The sequence below is a fragment of the Protopterus annectens genome, chromosome 5.part0, assembly GCF_019279795.1.
Source record: "Protopterus annectens isolate FY-2018-M chromosome 5.part0, PAN1.0, whole genome shotgun sequence".
NCBI lineage: Eukaryota > Metazoa > Chordata > Ceratodontiformes > Protopteridae > Protopterus > Protopterus annectens.
In genome coordinates this window covers 1616342907-1616366786 of record NC_056735.1, presented here as the reverse complement: position 1 = coordinate 1616366786, position 23880 = coordinate 1616342907, and the positions used below count along the sequence as shown (strand labels likewise).

The window sequence follows — 23880 nt, the reverse complement described above, 5'->3', positions numbered from 1 at the left end:
CATCTGGGCCTGGGGTTTCCCAATTAGAGGCTTTTCTTAACTTTGTTTCAATATCGCTGACTGTTACTTCATTCCATTTCACATCCTCTACCTTTAAACTTCTTATACTTTCTTTTACTTTTTCTATCCATTTAGCATCTTTGTTGTATTCCACAGGATCTTCATAAATACTTCTCCAAAATGTATCTATTTCTTCTTTTGTTTTGGTGGTCTTTCAATTCCTTTTACCTTGTTTCCCAATTCTCTATAAAACTTTCTTGGGTCATCAATAAATTGCTTATTTTGTACTTTTCCTTTATATTTATCTGTGTAACTTCTAAGTGTTTCTAGCTGTGCTGACATCTTTAGTTTATTTGCGATAGTGCATGATAGATCCTGACATGTTCTAATACTGTGCTTTGCTTTTATCACGTCTGTCTTTCTAAGTATTTTTGTTGACCTGTTCCCTCTTCTATACTCTTCTAACAGTGACACTGCTAGTCTTGTTTTACATTTTTCTCTATATGATACTTCCATGATGGTATTCTATTCCACATTGCTGAGATGTCCTTTTCTGGTTCCATCAGGTACAAAATTATATCATCTTCAAATACAACTAACTTTTATTGAACACCATATCAATTATAACCTTGAATTTCTTATTCCTAGAATTAAAAAAAGAACATTGAATAGACTCTGAACTCCCTCTGGTCTGGTGGCACCTCTCAATTAAACTATTTTTTTCTAAGAGAGATAATTATTTTTCTCCGGAATGCTTTTTGCTGGTGTGGAACATCTGGAACCAGCTGGGTTGGGGGGGGGTAATGTATTGGGGGGAGTATAACATAGCCTCTGGATACTATGTCTTTTACCCAAGAATATGATATGATGGTCATCCATGCAGTTAAGTGGACAGAAACTGCTCCTGGTTGTCTGCAGAAGGGAAGAGTTAGGGAAGTCAGGAATGTTGGTAATGTCTGCCTGAAAAAGGCCCCAAGAACCTCTGATTTTGTGAACCTCCACAACATCTGGATCAAAGGCCACTGAAGGGACTGCCTCTGCCACTGTCACCCCTGTCTAAGGTGGAATCAAAGGGATGCCACTAAGTTTCCTTAACTATAGGGATTTAGACTCCTCTTGATTCCGGAGGAGTCTCAAATTTGAATCCTATAGTAGACAGAGTCTTGCCTTCCTGCTCAGACCTGAGCAGTTTCTCTTTCAAAGCAGGGCCAAATAAAGGAGGTACCGTCATACAAGGCATTTGTGAATGGTATCTTCAAAATGTATGCTATGTCACAGAGCCAGAAAAGAAGCCTCATCATAATATCTGTACCTGCTGCCCTGGCTGCTCTATTAGCAGCATTATGTAGGAGCTGCAAGAGCAGGTTGATTATGTTCAGCATCACATCACTGTAGTCTCAGGCAAGGGTGGTCTTCGCAAAGAATCTAAAACTTATTCTGCTAAATCTCTTTAGCAGCACTTCAAGCGTGTGACATAATTTAACACTCTCAAGGTAAAGGTGCCAGAGGCATATGTATTCTTCCCCATTAGATCCACTGTCCTGGACTCCTTGTTGGTCAAATGGAGAGCAACTGTACTGTTAGACATCTCTGGCCTGGGGGGCTTCTGTTACAATCAAGGAATACACCACAGATCCATTAGACCACTACTGCCTATCCTTAGAGGAAATGATGAATCGCATTAGGTTTTCTCAGGACTGCTCCTGTGCAGTCATGCTCCTGCCATACCCTCCTGGCAGCCAGATCTAGCAGACAGTCACAGCAGGACGGACCACTGAGGAGGTAGAACATGTATAATGACAGGCTTCAAATAACATTTTCTCATTCAGTGAGGGAGGGGTATGCAGGCCAAGATCCCTTCTGCCACATCAATTCTAGGATCTCATCAAATGTAGTGTCTTCTGCAGGGGACTGGGGGAACCTTCTGAATTATCCATGTCAATGTCAGATGTAAGAAACTCTGCAGATGAGTGTATCTTTCTCTTCTTACACATCCTCTTTCTGGGAACAAGCGGGAGGGGGTGGTCTGATTCCTCAGAGGATGCTGAATGAACCTACAAAGGCTGTTTGAAGCTATCATCTCTGCTTTGACCTGTGAATGCTTGATGAATAATCCGAGGCAAATATTGCAGGGAGTCTGGGGCTGTTGCTAGCACCACTGGAAGCTGTGGAGATGCCCTTGGAGAGAAGCACTCATCCTCTCAGAAAAAAAAAACTGTCACAAATATGAAAACGTACCTACTTCTATATTTTTTTCACTCTTTTGATCAGAATAAAATATCTGAGATGTACACAGTCAACAAGGTGGCTGTAATTGTTGGACATGCTTGTGTACACATTTGCATATCTGAGCTTCTGTATATATATGACAGACTGTCTCTCTCTGCCTCTGTAGCTATCTGCATGTACATATGCAAGTGTCTGTGTCTACATGTGAGTGCGTGTGAAAAAATTAAATACTTGTGGTGGGCAGTTAGGAAGGCCATGAGATTCAAGAGGTAGTGGTTAAAGATTAGAGGTCAGTGATGACTGAAGTACACCCACTGTCTGTCATTCTTCAGAATTTTGTTATGACATGGACACTTGAGAGATGAGAATTTTAGCCCTTTTTCCTTTGTCATTTAATAATGACTTTTTTTGCATGGCTGCCAGAAAAAGATTAGGGCACTACAAGCACAAATCCATTCTCTAATCCACTTGACCTGGTGACGGTTACAGTGCCACAGCAGAACAAATAGCTGGTGACTCTGGTAGTCAGCATGCCCCCTAAATCAAGAACAGGGGAATGCCAATGTAAGCCATGATGATGTGGTACCATCCATTCATCTATAGATCAAGTCATCTATCCATTTTCTAAACTGCTTGCCCTGGTGAGGTTACTGTGGTAGCCAGCTGAGTAGGACAGACCAGATTTCCCAAAACTCAACAACATTTTCCAGTTCATTTTGTTAAATTTCCAGGAAGATGACAAATATAATTCCTCCAAAGTGCGCACCATGTTGTACACATCCCCATGGAAGATGCACTGGGGCATACTCGCTAAGAGCCCAAGCCACCACAACTAACACCCGTGAACTCAGAGTGGTACTAACCTCCCCCAGGATACTTCTAGATTGCCAAGTTCCTCATTTTATCATGGATAACCTCTTTTCTGTTACTTGCATTCATAAGCTTATACCTTCAGTCACTACCTAAGGATCATGAACAAATGTGAAGATTGGTACAAAGTGTGACAGGTACACAGAGTTTCCATTATATGACTTGGCTATCACGTCACAACTACAACTTGGTGCAACACCTACTGTACTGCCACCATGGCACCCATCCATTATCCAATCCCCTGATTCTCCTCTATCTTCCCTCATGAAAAAGAACAAAAGACTCGAACTACTCTACATGAAACAGCTACTTTTCCCTCACCTGCAGACAGCAGTCTACTCTACAATTGGACAGAACCATGACCTCCGATTTGAAGGTGATTATCTTCATACTGAGTCATTAAGCAGTGAACCAGACTACTGTAAGTTGAAGACCACAGTCAGTGGACACTAAGAGGACATCAACATTTGCAAACAAAAATACAATCCCTTACACTTCCAGAATGGATTTTCTACAGACAACAGATGCAACCTAATATCCTGTCTATGAAAATCATGAAGAGGAGGCAAGGAAAAGATTTTCCTTGGCAAAGACTTGCTCCCACAATTCTGACCTTATGTAGAGAATATGGACACAACTCCTGTTATTCAAATACAGGGACTGAATGGCATGTAGCAGTGGTCCTGGGACCCTACATTGTTGTAGCACTTCCCACAAGACACTGGAATGTACATGGTCATATGCCAACTCCACACCCACAAAACACATACAGGGAAGTACTGGCAACCTCCCATAAATTCCTAAACAATATCTGTGCAAGAAAAAAAAATTTGAACTATTGCCTCACAACCAGGATGGAATCCACAATGACTATGCTTTCACGGGAGACCATAAAGCGCCATCCATCCCCTCTATAAGTGCAATACACCCCTCTGTTCTCATACATAAAAGTAAGGGCCGCAAATTCAGTTTTCAAACCTACAGGAACTATTAGCATTTTTTTATAAACCACTGAAAAAGAATGTTAACCACAACTCATTAACAAGGTGTGCCAGGCCTTATTCACTCTCACAGCCTTGTCAGAGAAAAATCTTTAATTATCTTTTGCTAAAAGGGTACGTTTACTGGTTCTGGGAGTACTAAATAGGTCAAATGACTTGCTAAGAGTCTCACAGAAGGCAAATGGAGAGAGAGAGAATTAAACTGTGTGCCTTGATTACAGGGAGCAGCTTGTTAACAGCTCAGATATTTAATCCTCCATGTTAACAGCCAAACAACTGCCATGGCATCTTTTCAACTTATAACTTAGTCTCAGTCTGTTACTTTATCACTAGTTTAAACAAAATGATTTTGCAGAATACTGCAATACACTAAACATATATAAATCCAGGCCACCCTTAAAATGTTTCAGCAGTGGTAAAATGCATACAGTTAAGAAGAGTCTTTTAAAAACTGGCCAACCTGAGGCTATACAAGAAAAAAAATGGGTAAAGGCACCTACCCTTCACCTGCTAAATGATGCAGCAGTGTTTAAGGAATGAATATGAAGGAAGCTGAATATGAAGTTTGTTTTCAACAACTCAAAAGACTGTTAAAACTAAAAAAACAATCTAGTATCACTGTGACATCTAAACAACAGAAAACAGCTTTCTAATGAATTACACTAGAATATTGTGAAAGTGAAATGCATATATAGCAAGACATGAAACGCGCTTGTGGTGCTGTAAAGATCCTAATGGTGTAATGGCATCCATCTCTTCAAGTTTATTTATTTATTTTTTGGTCTCCCCTACTTCATCTGACAACATTCCTATTTCAGTGCCCCATATCCATCTCGATGTCCACCACCCTCTTTAAAACACCCCCGGAATTTCTCTGATTTAGGCTGGGGCTGGCTTGGAACCTAAGGGCATCCTGAAGGGTCTTGTCCATCTTCCATCTACTGTTATTTTATAAACTACCCTGTTTCACCCTCCCTTTATGGTATTGTGGTTGCATCCGAGAGGTAGGTATGCAATGGGGATGTGCAGCAAATTGCTCTACCTCTGCAGCAGCTAGTCTATGTCCACCACTAAACCTTTTCTTTGGACTACACCTCCTAACCACATGATGTCCCCAGTCTCCACCAAGGATCCTCGCAAAATATACCCAAGTAACCGCCCTTCCCTCCCAGGATGGAAGCATCCATTCCTCCCTGCCAATTGATTATTTCTATAGGTTTTACTCTATGCTAACTTAAATTTATCCACTGGCCTACCTTTAATCATCAGTTTAGACGTCTCAGTCTGGGTACACGTCCTTCATTTTATACTACTCACCATGGATACACTACCATTTTCACAGTAAGAAAATATGATAACCAAGACCTCAAGAGTCAAGTTTCAGCTGTGTACTGAGAATCAGTCAAAAGCAATATGGATTCACAATGAAATTTTAAACTGTAAACATTGATCTACATTACTTTTGTTTTTAACCACTGACATAAAAATATTTTGTTAATAAAGTGAAGAAAGTAGAACTTACCCATATATCCACCTTTGGCAATACTGACATACTCCTTATTTTTCTGAAATACAGAAAAATACAAATCAAGTTAGAGTAACTGTAGTAGTAACACTTAAAAATACAAATCCTCTAACAGAGTATTTTTTATGTTTATCTGTATTTATTAAACTTATACATTTTAAATATTTAACAAAGTGACCAACCCTATTTTGGCGGAATAAACCTAGTTTCTGACTATGTCAAAAATTAAGGCAATGCTCTTCTCGGCACTTCCAACACTTCTCTAGAGTTTTTTTCTAGAAACTGTTCCTAACTTTAAACTTTTGAGAGTTCCTGTTTAATCAGTACCCAAAGAATGAATATGATAATATCACTCGCAAATTTAATTAAAAATTTGTACTTTTTCAAGAAAGAAACAAAGCATTTCTGACCGACCCTGACATAAATTCTCTTGCAAAATCAGAAAGAAAGCACATTGGTGTGATCCTGACATAATTTATTTTGCTAAATCACTTTTTAATTTCTGTTATGTGACTTCTCTTCTGATAAATCTACCATCTCATCAAACAACTTCTCTAAAGAAATGCCACAATAAAATAGCCAAAATTTGCCTTTGGTCAAGTTTCTCAAACCATTCTTCTCAAAGAAGGCTTCAGACTAGTCACAAATTCATCAACATTTACATATGCTTCAAGGGCTGTTAACTTATTCAACTTTGTAACAACATAACAAATGCAAACCTGTTGCTTAACTAACTTGGGAAATCCCCACACACCAGGCTTCCTCACACATACACAAGGGCACCCGCAGGCAGGTGCAAGGGGGTGCACTTGCACCCCCTTGGAATCAGCTGGCCAGGAGATTAATTTACTTCTAATTAAAAAAAAAAAAAAATTTAAGGGCATTCTTCTTTAAGAATGTCCTTTGCATCCAGTCGTACAAACGGAACAGGTGCTTGGGACCCGTTTTCGTCTTCTCCATACGTGCGACCGATGGTTTACATCTTCATCTTCCGCATTCTCGTGCGGAATTTGAATTCCAGAAGCCGTTTGGACTTGGGACGAGCATACAAGTGGGAGAGGTAGGTGTGTGCATGTGTTTTTAAGTGTTTTAAGACGTGTACAGTGTGTGTGTGTGTGTGTGTGTGTGTGTGTGTGTGTGTGTGTGTGTGTAGGGAGGCCTTGATCCTAGGATTTAAAATACAACCCGGTTAACTGCGAGTGGAAGAAAGTATGTCGCTTAAACCTGAAAACTCAAAGGGGTATGTAAGATAAAGTGAAGAGCATTGGAGGGATCAATGAGACTTCAGAGATGCGTTTGGACTGGGGAACATTTCTGTAAAAGATGCTGACTGGTACTTGAAATGCAGTTGATTTTGCCAACAGTGCATAGTGATAACATAGGGAACCTGTCTAGTTTAATAGCATCTATAATATTAGAGGTTAGAAGACTAAAATATGACATCATTATCTGTAAAACAGGAACTTGAATGTATGTCTGACTGCGATAAGAAACTTGGCTAAAAGTGATGTTCTGCATTTGAATAAGTTTGTTGCTCGAGAGCTGCAGAGTTCATAATAGTTGGTGTCTATAATAAGTTATTTAAATTTATAAGAATATTATTATTCTTGCTTAAAAAAAATCAATAACCAATTTAGACGATTGTATTTGTTTTTATTCACATAAAGCTGTTCATGAATTTCTGTAGAAGCTGCTTAGAATCGACTTTGTGTGTCATAAAACACATTCAAACAATTAGAAATATTTTTTACATATCAAAGTATTTAAGTCACATCAATGGTGTGAGGTCCCAATATATCATATATGCACATAATTTACACCTCAGTCACTACAGAAATAACAACGTTGTATACATCAGTATGTTAATGTGAATTATAGTCCTGTGCTAGAAAGTCTGACTTACACACACACAGAGACACACACACACACACACACACACACATATATATATATATATATATATATATATAGAGAGAGAGAGAGAGAAAGAAATGCAGAAAAAGAGGTAGATCAAGGGACTACTCATAAGAGCTATACTGACCATTTCACAGGCCATCCCTCTTCACAATATCTTACAGGCTACTGAGGAATGATCTCTGCCTCACTTAGAGTGCCTCAACTGACTCCATCCTGTTAGACCTACTGTACATCTGGAAATCCAACGGTGGCATAAACACCCACTCATCTTAATCTCTTCTACAATACAATTAGAATATGTTGGTGGGTCGATATATATCACAGAGAATACCATTTCTCTGGAATCATCTTCCTGTCCACATAAATCAAAGTACATCTTTCTCTCTTTTCAAGCATATTCAGGACAAATGAATGGACAATCACAAATTCACCTCTGGTTTATCACTTCTGTCCCTTATGGATGGGGTAACAAATAAATGCTTGGACTCTGGGCTATTCATGATCAAACCACAAGGCCTCTGGGTTATCTATGCTTATAATATAAGGGCTATAAACTTCTTGGGAATGCATGGTTAGGCTTCAAAAGATACGGGTCAATAGCCTAGTAAGTACTTATGATATATATATATATATATATATACACACACACACACACACACACACAGTAAACTCTCAGTTAACTATCAAACATGTCTTTACCTAGTTCTGTGATTAGTACAAAACTGTCAGTCATCCTGAAAAGATTAAAGTATAGTAGCATTAAGTAAAAATCTGAATGGCACGGCAACCAGGCTAAAAGGAGATATATCCTCAGGCTAACAAATTTCTGTGTTAAAAAAATAAAAAGGAGAAGACTTTCAATTCAATACAGCATTACAGAATTGATTGTGTGGGCTGGGCTTCCAGTCCCAATTTACTTCCGTCAGTTAATGTTTATGAAAAAAAAAAAGAAGATAACACAAGCAACAATGTGAATTCCAAGCACATAAACTAAAATACTTTTAATTGCAATGGAAAGCAAAATTACATTACAGTGGCAGATTACTGTTAACTTTTGTTTATACAAGTAATTTTCCTTCATCCTGGTTGGCTTAGAGGCAGTTTAACTGGTTACATGTAAACAAAGTCATGGATACTTTCCTGTGCATTGGTTGATGTATTTTAGTTTCTCTTTCTTTCTTTTAATCCATATTATTCAGGCTCAGGAGTGACTTTTGATTGGTTGCAGTGTTTCCTGACACTTTTGTGCATTATACTCCACTTTACCAACTTCAGTTCAGCTGTTTTCTCAGTGGGACAATAACTTTCCTGCCTGAGCAATTCCTGTCAGCTTTGACAAGACACATGGGGCAACATCCTGGTTCTTCAGTACCTCAAACAAAAACAAAAAAAAAGACGGAAAGAGAAAGAAAGAAAGGCATGCAAAACGGTTATATAATTCATAACATGGACAGTTATACACTTCACCAGGCAGTTAGGTTTAGATTGGAATTTAGTCATGATACACATTTACTTAAGTGTCTATCTTATATTGTGGTATTATCCAGGATTATGCCTTATGTAGTTGTTATCCAATTATCCTTGGGCAAAAAAGAGAGAGAGTAGAGGGAAGTATCCAGTTAACAGCTAACTCTGTCGCTGGCTATAAGACAGCCTTTCCTTACTCAATGATTACCCAAGGTGTAAACTATCTAACTGTTTACTAATCATTTGCAGTAGCCAATTTAGTGCAAGGTTTTCCATGTTTACTAGTGTGTAATTACTATAATTTTCTTCAGTTAATTAGCATGAGTGAGCATCATTACATTTAATTTTTCCATTTAGCATTATAGGCACAAATTGCACTTTTAGTGTAGATTACCACAGTATGCTTATATTTGTGGATAATACATTGAGTAACCAAGGGCTTATTAGTATTTTTTTTTTTAAGAGTAGTTCTGAAATTTCTGTTCTAACCAACTAAAATACCCTGGTTAATATGTATCAAATAGTGTTGTGTTTGTATTTTATAAAAACAATATTTTGTTAGGAAGGATTTTTGTTACTAAAAAGCCTCACCCCAGTATTGAATATAAACCATTGCTGGATGCATAGCACACTGACCTTCCATGGACAGAGACTGTGTTTATTATGTTATTTTATAATAGAAGGCTGTCTCTTTGTGAGCAGCATATATTGGGTATGGACAGAACAAGAGTTAAAAAGTAAGGGTTAAAGGGAAGTGTTGTGTCCAGGATGAAGAATGTGGTTCTCAAGCTGAAATATGGGATTGAATAACTATGTGTTGAGACTCAGAGATGAAGATTCTGTCTGTATCATGCATCTGCAGTTCCTAGCATGTATGTCTACAAATGACCTTTGCCTCTCTTGCTTTCTGCCTGTTCTGCAGACTGAGTGTGTGTATGTGATTTGATAAAGCTTTCTCCTCAAAAGAAAGACATACTCAGAGATACAAGCTTAGTCTTGGGGAAAAAAATGTAAAGCATTTTAGTTTTACTTAATTTTTTGAGGAGAGACGAGCATTTGATATCCAAGAAAATGCTAACATGGAGTGTTTCTTGATGGCAGAAGCATTCATGCAGCATAAGCCATTGCTTAAAAATGCAGGATGTCTTTATTTTCCGTACATGGTTGTCTAAGGAAAATGTTAATGTAGAGTTTGTCCTGATAACCGAGACATTGTTTGGTGATTTGGAGTGTTAGAGCCCTGTGTGAATGTTACTGACCGCGGTGAGTGTGAATGTGTATGTGTGTGTGTGTGGGGGGGGGGGGGGGGCCGGTTCATATTGTGCAATAATCCAGATTTTTGCCTTATAGTTTCGGTTTCTTTCTCATAAAATTGTGTTTTTCTGGCAAATCACTGAGGACTGAACTCAGAAAATAATGGCAGACATTTGAGATTTAGACTTCATATCTTTCAGAAAATGCATACTAATGCAAAACATATTGTACTATCCACTTTCTAAGGAGGTAATGGATGCATGTGTGTCATACCTACTAACTGTACAGATTTTCACCGAATGTCCAGATATTTGCATTATATTTTTGGTGTTTCTCATAAAAATTCTGTTTTTGACAAATCACTGGGATGAGGCTAAGGATTAAAGTTACTAAATAAATGACATGCATTTGAGTTTCAGACTTGATATCCTTCAGAAAATATATTCTAACACAAATTCTGTTATTCTAGCAACTTTCTAAATGTGTCCCTAGTTTGGGGTGTGTGTGTGCACGCGCGCGTGTGTGTGTGTATATAAAAGGTAGGTAGCATACCCCTCAGCTGTCCAGGTTTTTGCAGAATGTCCAGATTTTTGAGATATTCCTCCTAAAAAGGATTGAAGTTGCTAAATAGTTGTAGACATCATATCCTTTAGAAAAATGCATACCAACACAAATCCTGTTATTCTAGCAATTTTATAAGTTTATGAAAGCAATATTTATAATCTGTCCCTGTTTATTTTAGGCTTTGCCCAGATTTCTTGCACTAAGAAGTTGAGGTGTATGTGTGTGTGTGAGAGAGAGAGACAGAGTCAGAGAGAGAGAGAAATGCCCTAGTTAGATCTAGCAGGTGGAATTTATTTTCAAGTGCATTTTCAAGGAATTGTGAGCTTCAATGGAAGCAAAGGTTACTGCTGCTCATGCTAAGTCTGCTTAAAATGTGCAATTGTTTTGTTTAACAAATGGTATCATTATTGTGGTACAGAATTTTAAAGCAGTGTTAGCACAGCAGGTAGCATACTTGCATCTTGATGCAAAGTAGGTTCTATTCCTACAGCATGTACATTTGTATTTTCAGGGGGTATGCTACTGCAGAGTCCTTAGTATGTTCTCCTTTGGATGCGACACCTAATAACTATGAACCTGTTTTTCAGCTATTGCAATATACCAGCTTACAATTTCTTTTAATGTAACATATGCAATTTATTCTTCAAGGGCAACAGACAATGAATTTGTAAATGAAACACTGAAATATAAAGGTGTTCTCCAGCAATAACCTCTTCATTGGTTTCAGATCTCTTTAATGTGGAATTATTCAAATGACTTCTACTTCTGCAGATATTCTGCATACTGACTGATATTGGTGGATTTTATGACAGAAGTTTAAGTGGCCCTTTACAGTGGAAATGTTCTGAATTGGGCAGGTTGTCATTATTGGTTCATATGATTTGTTTCATAGCTTAAAGGAAAAATGTTCAGAACTATAAATTTAAAACACACTCTAACAAGTGGTGCTGTATTATACAATGGATATAATACAATTATTATATAGTACAATTAATACAGTCAGGAAGGTGAATCAAAGAACTTTAGCATGGGTCTAAAAATGTGTGCAAGGAGCCTATGATTTGAAAACAGCCCAAAGGTAAACTTACTCTGCCACTGGCCAGATGTATTTTCTTTGAATGTGGGTTTCAATGCTGTTTCAGTGAATGTGGGTTTCAAAGGTAGAGAAGTTTTAATGCTAAGTCTGTTTTCATTGTAAGACTATTGCTTTGTTTAGGTTTAGTAAATGTCTATCAGTGCTTGTGCTATAAAATTTGAAATAAAAGTTGTAAATGAAATCCAAATATCTGTAATCATTGTAGAAGTAAAGCATAAAACAGTATGCACACTGAGAGATATGAACAGTGTCTATGACAAATGGGGAGAAATAGCCAAGTAATGGGACAATGGAATGGCTGCGTGGGGGGAGGGGGTGGGACTGCATGGGAGGGGCTCTGGGTTTGCACCCCCCTGCAAAAAATCCTGCGGGCTTCCTTGTGTGTGTGTGTGTGTGTGTGTGTGTGTGTGTGTGTGTGTGTGTGTTACACACACACACACACACACCTACCCAACCCATATATGCATTTGTAAAACAAATAATTTTTTACTATAAACATATCAGTATTATCCAAATCTGTTTGCTGTTATTAGACTTTACATTACTCAGTGTGTTTTATTTACTACTATACTGCAATTACTGCACATCTCTTTTACCTAAGCCTTTGATAAAAATTCATTTTGCCCAGTGAGAATTTCTCTCTTAACAAATGTTAACAAATTAAAACAAGTATTTAAACAAAATACCTGAAATCGGAATTTTATGTTACTGATTCCTACTTTTTTTTTTGTGACTAAATCAAAGACAGGAAAAAAGAACAAAGCAAATGAGCCAATCTAAGAAACCCTCACCAAATGCAGACCTCTGAACAACTGCTGGAGGAAACACTGGTAGATGAAATTAACAGATCAAGTATGACATCCAAATGACAGCCAACCTGCAGGAAGATTTGTCCAAAATAAATTTTGGATGGCGCAGTGGTGCAGCGGTAGCATTGTCGCCTCATAGCAAGAGGTTCTCCGGTTCGATTCTCGGCTGGACTGCCTTCTGTGCGGAGTCTGCATATCCTCCCTGTGTTCGTGTGAGTTTCTTCCCACGTTAGAAAGACATGCATCTGGAGCATTTCTACCCGAGCCTCCGTTGAAAATTGGCATTGTTTCAAGTTGGACTTTCCCAGTTAACAAATGTTAAATAAATATATAAATAAATAAAATAAATAACTGGTGCCACAGTCACAGAAGGAAACTAAATGCCAAAAATGAATTATTGCTCAGGCTCAGGATATCTGGTAGCACAGCCTACTACCACCAACATGCATTTCTTTCCTGTAGAACTTGGAGTACTCAGGGGTCCCACAATATCCAGGCCACTCTCTGAAATGGCTCTTTGATAATAGGCAAAGGCATTAACGCAGCCTTAGCCTTGTCCCCTGCTTTACAAACTTTTTGGCACTGTTCACAAGTCCTACAATATCCTACCACATCCCTTGCAATCCCATGCCAATAGAAATGTTGCATAATATGTCTCTTAGTATGTCTTATGCCCATATGACCTAAGAAAGGAATGCCATGTGCTATGGCTAAAAGTGGCAGATATAACCAACTGTCGTATTACTTCACCTTCTAGCCCACCTCCAGGAGTCCACTCTTTATACAACAAACCTTTGCTCCAGTATACAGACTCCCCTCTTCCTTGAGCCTCAGGTGCCTCCTTAGCCATCTCCCTCACGCTTTGTAACGTAGGATCCATAAGTTGTGCCTGTCTCAACTCTACCTTCGTGACCTTCCCCAGCTCCCCTTTGCAGGAAGCCTATTCACTTCCAACAGCTATCCCTCACTGTCACTCTGGGTATCATCACTCAACTCCATCCTCACAGTCACTGTGTCCAAGGGAACATCAGTACCCACAAGCAGCTATGGCTCACATTCAGACTTACTGCTACCAGATAGCACCTTCTCTGAAACAGCCACCACACCCGTCCCAGATTCAGGTATGAGATCTTTCTGGGTCTCTCCTAGATGAGATCTTTCTGGGTCTCTCCCAGACCAGCAGACTTGCATGCCTTTCTCCAAGCTTGACTGTGTGTCACTGCATGTACACAATATACTACATCAGCAAAGTCATTCCTATCAGGACATCTGCAGGAATATCCTCGAACACACCTACTTGCTTGCTTCCTCTTCCCCCCTCCCAGTCAAGATGAACCCTAGCCAAAGGTATTTGGAATGGGGTCCTCCCAACGCTATGGCTGGAGTGGAATGCCCAAGCAAGTAATGTTCTCCTCTTACCCCGGAAGGCCTCAAAATGGTTATATCAGAAGATGTGTCCCTCTCAACAGTTACCTGTTTACCACCTACTAAGACAGGATATAAATTTTGGAGATAATTTGGCAACCAAGTTGTTTCTAAACAACTTACCACTGGCAGTTTATCATCCACAGTTACTGGCTCCCTCACCTTCTGTTTCTCACCCCACCTCAAAGGACATTTGGCTGCTATGTGTCCCCTCTGGTTACACTTCAAATATCCAATCCCTAATCATGCACTTGGATTAGTAGTTTCCCCCACTACTGGTGTATGCTGTTTAGGTGGTTTAGACTGCCCTCCATGGATTCCCTTATGTCCATGTGCAGCACTGGGTATCCCTTTCTTCTGAGATCCCCTTTTCTCCCTGACTCCTCTACAGAAGTTACATTCATAGTCTGCTAACCAGACTCTCATGTCATCAGGCAAACTACAGAAGGCTTGTTCCCACACCAAAAGGTCTGCCAGTCCCTCAAAGGTAGTGACCTGCCACCCACTCACCCATCTATGAAAGTAAGTACTCAAGTCAGCAATATAATCACATATACTTTCATCTGCCTTGCGTCTATGTTCACAAAACTTTTTTCTACATGCCTCAGGTGTAAGTTTGAAACTCTCAAGCAAGCGATATTTCATTTTGTCATAATTCAAACAATCTACATCATTTAACTTTGCTACACCCTGAACAGCTTTACCATGGAGCAAGTGAGTCAGAAGCTGACCCAGATCTTACGGTCAGCATCATATTGTCTACATATCCTCTCAAAAATATGAATAAAACTATCAAAGTCATCCTCATTCCTGTACTGAGGAAAACATTTACTGACCTTTACAGTTTCTGGGGGCTGGTTATTCCCCTTCTCATTACCTCCATGACCCTGGTAAAGGGTTTGAAACTCCATTTCATGCCAAAGCTGTCTCTCGTCCTTGACTTCTAAACTCCTCAGTCTCTCTGCTAATTCCAGTTTAAGCCATCACTTCCCCTCCTCAGCCTCCAGATGTTAGGCTTCCAGGTGCAGTCTCTCCAACTCCAGATGGATTCTCAGGTCCTCTGAAGAAAATGTGGACTGTCTCATCTCGGCATGCTGCACATCATCAAGACCAAACTGGATATCCTCCGAATGGCTGGTCTGAGCTGTGACTGCAACAAAGGCTGAAATCACTGCTTCCTTTGTCAGGTTGGCATGCACCAATCTTCTGGCTTCACACTCCTTCCCCAACTGGACCTTTGTCAGCTTGCTAAAATCTTCTACTGACATCCTTGTCTGCTATCCCTCACTAACAAAAAATAAATAAATAAATAAATAAATACAACTGCGGTGGATTGAAATTCTGAGTGTTTACCTTGTGGCTGTCAAGACTGCACACCTTGACAACTACCCAAAGGCTACTGAAATCCAGTTAAAAATCTCACTAAGCTGCCTCCAATAAAATGTGACATCCAGCCAATATCCCACCACTGCCCCCGATTAATGTGACATCCAGTCAATACCCTCACTAGACTGCCAACAATAAATGTGACGTTCCTCACTTAAACCCAGGTCAGCAATTAGGGAGCCTCAATCCTCAGTACTGACTCCAGTGTGGGAGCATCATGGAAAACACCAGAGCACAGAGCACAAAAGAGTAAAATTCCACAATGAATATTCAACAAAGTCTAGAAGATTTAGGATCTTTGCCTGGAAGTGTTTACATAGATATTTTTATACCCCAAGTAAACTCCAAAGAATTTTTCCTCAGGTGGACAGCAAATATGGAGATGTGACGGGCAAGAAAGAGGTGCTTGGGAACATATTTTTGAGGACTGTAATGAGCTGGCAGACTTTAGGGATTCCCTGCAGACCACTCTGTCAGAGATGCTGGGTGAGCGATTGGGCTGACTGGGGGAGATGACTTTTCTGAGCTATGATACAGAATTGGAATTGCCTAGACATAGTAAAGCCTTGCTGAGTCTAATTATGGTGGCTGCTAAAAAATCAATTACTAGAAAATGGAAATCACACTCTAGACCAACTTTACTAGATGTAGCAATTACAGTAACAGAGCTAAAACAACTGGAATTAGGTTAGGATCTTTAGAAAAGGGAAGGAGCAAACTACACAGGAAAAATGGGAATTGTGGGAACAATATATGCAGAGAAGGAACAAGGTTTAAGAGGCAGAATTTGAATGAGCCATATAATGCTTAACTAACAATGACTGTACAGATTATAAGTGATGAATAATGTTTGCAACTACAGTTGTTTCAATGGTGTCTGTGATGTATAATGTTTGCAACTAAAGTAGTGTCATTTTGTTATGTGAGACTGCCTATGTCATATGTGATAATTTTAAAAAGATATTTATTAAAAAGAGTAAAATTCCACATTTTCCCTTAACAGCACAACAGGAACATATTCTATTTCCTGGGACTGGACTACATACCTCTGTCTACCCCAAATGTAATGCCTTATTATACACTTCAGAGCAATGTGTTCCAGTTTAAAACCTCTGATTCACTCACACTCAAAATAAATTTAAATCTCACACACTTAAACATTTATGGGAAGCCTGACACAGATTTCCAGCTGTGTCTCCTCCCCAATACAAATGGTAAACGCTGCCACCAGAGTCAGACAGGTGTACACGTCCTTCAAAGGGTGATCAATTATTAAAAATTAAATGTAAAAATAAATGACAGCTATAAACAGAAGCAGCCAAGCATTTTGAGGTGACCTGGGGAGTATCAAACAGGTATAAACATACTCTAATCTGTAAAGAACACACTGATTGTCCAGCCACAATGTAAAGTAATGAATAACATTTAATAATAAGTAAAATGATTACAAAATTGTAAATCAGTAACTTTCAATAAACACCAGAACTCAATCACCAGAACTATAAAATTAAATTGTAGGATAGAAGTTTATCATCTTAGAAAAACTAAGCTTTCCTAATGTAATTAGAGAATACTGTCCCTGATCTAAACTAAAACATAACAGTAAAGCAAAGGCAGGCTTGCAGTTTCTTGTTGAGTCCTTTTTCCGTATATCTGCACAGCACTGTAACTGACTGTAACTCTCAACTAACTGCTGCTCTTCACAAAATGCACAGCTTAACAGTCCAGGATCACAATCTCAACTGTCTTATTTTAAAAATAACAGCCAACTGTCATCTCAACACTTGTATTTATTATTTCCTTGTTATTGAGTGGATGAAATTATACCACTGAACATAGAGACCATAGTCACAATAAGCAATGTATTTAGTCACCTAAACCTGATTGTACAGGTTCACTATTCCTCAATGATGTTCCTGCTCCAGGTTCATCTCCACACTTGTATATACCGTATTTCCCTGAAAATAAGACCGGGGTCTTATATTCTTTCTCCTGGCGAAATGCGCATTAGGGCTTACTATCAGGGGATGCCTTATTTACCCTCACTGTACAACAATCTACCTTTATTCAGTTATTCATGTACAAAAATTGACAATACTTAATGAATACAAATCGACATTTTTTCATGTACAAAAATCAACATTTATTCATGTAAACAAATTGACATTTATTTTGTACTTTTCTATTACTGGAGAACAGTTCTAATAATGGGTTGACAGTTGTGTGTGAATTCTACATAAATAGTGCAACAAACATTTCAAGTCCAAAATACCTGCACCTTGGCTTTCACTGTTATTCAAATACAGTCATGTCATCTTCTTCTGGGACATTGTCATAAGTGTCCAACACCCGAATTTTGGCCTGAATTTCTTGCGACTCCATTTCCTGTAGCGCCATTGGCCCCAGTCTGTCATGCCTAGCAATTCAGCTCTCCTTAAATGAGCACTGCTTGTCCAAGTAGCCTGCTTGTAGTGCATTGGCAACATAGCTGTCAGTGATTTTATCCCATGAAATTTTCACCCATGTCACGACCTCATGCAGGCTAGGCTTCACAAAGCTTCCATGCTGATTTCTCTCCATTCTATTTTCAAAGTAGTCATTGAGTTTCATGCGCAAATGGTCCTTGAATGGCTTTGTTTATTGCAATATCAAGAGTCTGGAGATAGGCAGTCATTCCTGCAGGGATCATTATTTGATCTATTCTCCTCTGTGCTAGGAATTTCTTCATTTCTTTAGCGCAGTGAGTGCTGGCTGAATCCCAGACTAGCAGACCTCTTCCGCCACCTCGAGCAGCATTACATCCACCCACTTCCTTATAATTGCTTGTGTGCACCAGGATTTTTCGATTTCAAGAATGTAAATGCCTGAAACACGTTCAATCTTATTTTTCTTGCCCTTACTAATGAGGTGGGGTTTTCTTTCCATCTAGATGAACTGTCAAAAAACAGGTAACGTGCACTCTCGTAACCAGTGGAGGGAACATGGATTGACGAGGCACCCCTCTGATCAACTGTTGTTTGAGATCCTTGGTCCATACACATTGCAGTTTCATCCATAGCAATCATGTTTGAGAGTTGGTATTTGGAAAAGTCACTGCCATCAACAAAGGACTTGAACACAAGTGCATGTTTAATAACTTCAGTATCTTCCAGCTTGAACAGTGTTGTTGATCTTCTAAGAGACAGTTCATATCGCTGAAGGAAACCATCCAGTCAATGTTGTGATGCTTTGAATTCTTCTATGGATATTTCTAACTGTGGTGCTATTGCAAGGGCAAATGCCTGAATATCAGCCCTGCGCACAACCAAAGCTTTTGCTCTCCTGTTAGCAATCCACTCACAGACGATGTCTTCAAGTTCAGGAAATAATGGTTGCCGACCTGATCAACACTTACACTTCTTAGCGTTTCCCTCATTGGCCTGTTGACTGAGGTTAACGTACACTGCTCGGCATTTTCAGACCATTTGGAGATCTAACTTCTTCTCTTTACAGAGAGCCATCAGGTTCTTTCCACAGGAGTTCTCCACGATTCCTTTCTTGTACTCGACGGAATAGCTCTTTCTTTTTGCACTCATCTTGTCTGGGGGGAATTAATTGAAGACGTATGTGACTGGAGTGGCAACACAAAATGGCACCGGTTATGAAGAGAAGACACTACCACAGCTGCTCGTTACCATGAGCGCGTGCTTCCCGCGCGTTGTCTGTACTTTGACCAATCAAAGTACACCTGCATGGGTTTATGGGCCAAGGATCTCAACCGTCAAGTGTGAGTGATGATTAGGTTACAGTAAGAATTGTAATTGGGGCTTATTTTTGGTGTAGGGCTTATATCATGAACACCCTGGAAAAAACATGCTAGGCCTTACTCTCTGGTTAGGTCTTATTTAGAAAGAAATACGGTATTATTTCCTTGTTACTGAGTTGTATGTCATTGCAATTTCATTGTAATCTCATCTTGTACTGCTGGAGTTTTTTTCATTGAATTGTATTTTCTTTGCAATTGTAACTACATCTTGCACTGTGGAGCTTTTCTCCCCGGGCCTCCAATGAAAATGGGTTCTGCTAACCCAGTGGACTTTCCCGGTAAACAAAAAGCAAATAAATAAAATAAAAACTGTTTAAAAAGGTCTTTTTCCTGTCAATCAGCTGATCAAATAATCACTTGGCAACCAGGAACGCTCAAATGACATCACCTACTGTTCAGCTGATTCTCTACAGACAGTTTGTATTTTAGAATCTCCCTAACAAATATGTGCAATTAGAAATGTATCAAAACACTGACAAATTATTTAAACATTTTTTATAAGCAGGGAGATACTAAACACTTTAAAAACTTATTTACATTTTCGCAATTCGACATGCTGGCATACAATACAAGTTAATCTGAGAAGATACACAAATCTCCTGCCAGACATGCTAACACAGATGACAGTGTTTCATCTTCTTCACAATATCTATCATAGTCAAACAGTACAAGCTCTACAAACACACAAAATAATTCAAACCAGATTTGATGTTTCTTCAGGAAATGCACTTGTTTGAAGCTGAACACAATAAGTTAAACAACTGAGCATTTAGATTACTGGTTACTTGTACCCTCTGGTAGCTAGGGAGGGAAGGACGGGTACATGTGTGCTGATGTTGAGCTCACTATGGTTCCAGTAGTTGACACCTTCTCTGATTCAGCAGAGAAGCTGGTGGTAGATAAATTGAGATGGGAAACCCAATTACTTTGAGTAGGTAGTCTGTATTCTCCTCTGGTTATATCCATACAGGACTTGTACCCACTCCTGGCCTACAGCCTCAAGCTTTTAATTTCTCAACTTATGGAAAAAAATTAATCTTGTCACATATGCACTGAACTGCTGGCAATTATTCTACCATGACTAATCTGAGTTTCAAATCTTTCCATTGTTTTTCTGGATTTTCACAATGCTTCAAAATACTCCAGTTCTGATTTACTTAGATTACATTTACGCTTTAGAAACTTTTTCTTTCCACATCACAGGTAAGTATAGATGTCAGTTTAGCTTCCTTCTAAACAGTCACTAAACTCCAAGATGCCCTTCTCATCGGTGTTAACCAACAACTATTAAATGGAATTGTCAATTATTAGGCAAATCCAAAGTGAGGCTATGGTCTTTTTTGCAAGAGAGAACCTAAAATGGCATTCTATGCTGACTAGGAGAATCTCAGTGCAAGTGTAGAAAGCGCCCTTGTTCTCGCAGAGAGTGTGTGTGTGTGTGTGTGTGTGTGTGTGTGTGTGTGTGTGTGTGCGCGCATGCTTGCTTGTTTGGGGGGAGGTGGTGGTATGCATATTGGTTGCTATATGGTAAGTATCAAGGAGGAAATGGAATATCATGTAACATAATGAGCTCAAAACAAAAGGCAGACAGCGTACTTGGTGAACCCGTGGAAAGACTCTAAGAAGACAGAAAAAAAAAGATAAAAAAAAATGGAAAAATAAAATTAAAGAAATGTCTGCCCCAGTAACACTAGATTAACAGTGGGACCAATTATCAGAATTTGGATGTATTTGCAAATTCTGAGGCAGAAGGAAACTAAATGATTTGACATAAACAGGACAAAAAAGAAAGGAAACCTGGGAACAGAAGGCAACGGAAGAGAAAAAGAGGGATAGTTTGCTGGCTGTGGATGAAGAGAAACAAGTACTAATGCTAGCATTGTGAATTAAAGATCACTGTCAAAGCATTAAAATGGAAGTTTTATTTTATTTTATTTTATTTATTTCACATATGTTTACAGAGAAAGTCCCACTGAGTAATACCCCCTTTTCAATGGAGGCCCAGAAGAAAAGCTTCACAGTTTTCAATTTTACAATCAAATAAAACATCTCATATACATCCACTCTGCTACAGGCCCCATGAGGAGCTCGGTGTCTCTCAAACCTAACACCACTCTTGAGTATTCAACTGCAGTACCACCTTTATCATTCTTATAAGAAAAGCGCAGTCTGGGTTTGAACCGTCTGCAAACAGCTAAAGTAAACTTTGAGTATGTGTCTACCTGTTTGAGCCAATATTCATTTTCCCCTGGAGAGCACTCTGCTTTGGCTTGGAAGCAGCCCCCCCCCACACACACACATCTTCCGCTTTCTCTCTTATTCCCTTCTGTTAGCAAACAGTATCCATAACTGATCAATACTGTGTGTTTGTTAATTTAAAATGAGACCACAGTAGCCTACTGATACAAGGTTATCCTGTTTTTCCACCTGAGAAATGGTTAAGAAATGACTTACAGTTTCAGAGCAATTCTGATTGTTTCTTAAACACAAACTTGTCTTGCTTTGGCTCATTAGCAGCAGTACAAAAGAACTGCCTGCTCACACCCTTGTTCTCCCCCTTCCCTGTTTATTACCTTAAGACAATCCCAAAGTTATTAAATATTACCTGTGGCAGGCACCATTTTTAAAACTACAACCACCCTTGTCACTATCAGATGTTCATTTATCAGTTAACTCTGTTAACTGATTGTTTCCAGCCTCCTCATAAGATCAACTAACAGGGTCTCTACCCGGTTCGCTCCCAACCCTGCCCCCTATTCCCTCCTGCCCCCAGTGGTCCTACCTTTATTACACTCATAAACCCCTCCCATCTTTCCAATAGCCAATCACAGCACGAATCCAAAACTACCTCCTCCATCTTCCCACTACTATCACACCTCCTCAACTAACATGTACAAGCATACCTTACCTATGCTCACTGCATGCACTCTCCTTGCATATCTTACATCCTACCAAAGCTCCATCATTCCCCCACTCAACCACTACCACTGTACTACTACTCACACCACCACTCATGTCTCACCCTCACTCAGCTCCACTCCCACCAACTCAAGAACCATCCCTATGCACCCCCCACATATTCTACCAACTATATTACTCAAACATAAAGCACCCCCTACAACTTAACATAGTAAACCTCCCACCATACCTATTACCCACAGAGCACAATCATAAAGTTTCCCTTATAAACAAACACATTCAAAAACTGAGAAAACTAATAACCTCATGCATATCAAAACTAGCCCCAAGTGGAGACATCCACCCCAACCCTGTCCCTACCATCTCTAACCCCAATCCTCATAATCAGACTAGAAACCACTACTTCTCCCATATTACAGCCAATAGAAAGCCAAGTGACTTCCTTCTACTAAGCCTAAATATTAGAAGTATATCCAACAAAGTCCATGAACTTCATGCCACCATAGACTTGTACTCCTCAGATATAGTCATCCTGACAGAAACCTGGCTAAAACCTCACATTACCAGTGAGCAAATACTCCCTACCGGTTACGGCATACTAAGAGTAGACTGGCTAAACTAGAGAAGAGGCGATGTAGCTATAATATTTAAACAGCATCTAAACATCCAGATCTCAAAATCATCAGCTCCACAAATAGGCAATGAAGAAATAATATATACCAACCTCAAAATAAACCAAAACAAAACCATCAACATAATTGGATGCTACTTCCCACCTGGCCAAAACATCGCTCCACTAGAAAACCTCCTCAGCTGGTCTACCCACCATCTCCCCCAAGAAACTATAATTTTAGGTGATTTCACTATTGACTGGCAATCCTGTTCTGGCAACCATCCAACCCATCATGTAAACCTTCAGGGCTTCACCCAACTAGTCCAGTCGCCAACCAGGATAAATACAAACTCCAGCAAGCACACTACCCTGGATTGGATACTAGTCAGTAAGAGCCCCCAGTCATATATAACAGGCTGCTTTATCAGATAGCCTCAGTGATCACTCCCCAACATTGCTACTCAAAAAATACATATACCAAGCTAAACCTGTCATCTACCGTCAAATACGTAAAAAACTAAACTTTAACCCACTCACATTCATCTCATCCCTCAAAGAATGTAACTGGCATCCTCTAAAGTACCTCAGTCTTGATGACGCAGTTGAATTTTTTAATACTACCTTCCTGAGCATCCTTAATTACCATGCCCCCATAAGGCTTTCCAGAACCAAAGCACAACTCTCCCCATGGCTACAGAAAACCACTAAGTCAGAAATGAAAAACAGGGATAAAGCCTGGGAGCACTGGTGCAAAACCAAAACCCCCTCAACTAGACAGAAATTCCTAGAACTACGCAATAGAGTCAAAAAGCTAATAAAACAGGACAAATTCCAATACTACCAGTCTGCACTAGACTCCTCCCAACACAGCCCCAAACAATTCTGGTCCTCCATAAACTCCATCCTCCACCCACGTAAAGTCAGTACCCCTCCTCCTAACATCCCTCACTCCTCAGAAAATATTGCTACATCATTCAACACACACTTCACACAAACCATA

At 39.4% G+C, this 23880-nt stretch overlaps 1 protein-coding gene across 3 annotated transcripts in view; it reads right to left on the bottom strand.

The window, feature by feature from the left end:
* The window catches only part of TBC1D23 (TBC1 domain family member 23), a 1834851-nt gene that overhangs the window by 559424 nt on the left and 1251547 nt on the right, over positions 1 to 23880 (bottom strand). For all 3 annotated transcript variants that reach the window (XM_044071377.1, XM_044071378.1, XM_044071379.1), the window contains exon 12: positions 5623 to 5665. In XM_044071377.1, the coding sequence (XP_043927312.1) occupies positions 5623 to 5665 (43 nt within the window). The remainder of the gene's footprint in view (positions 1 to 5622; positions 5666 to 23880) is intronic.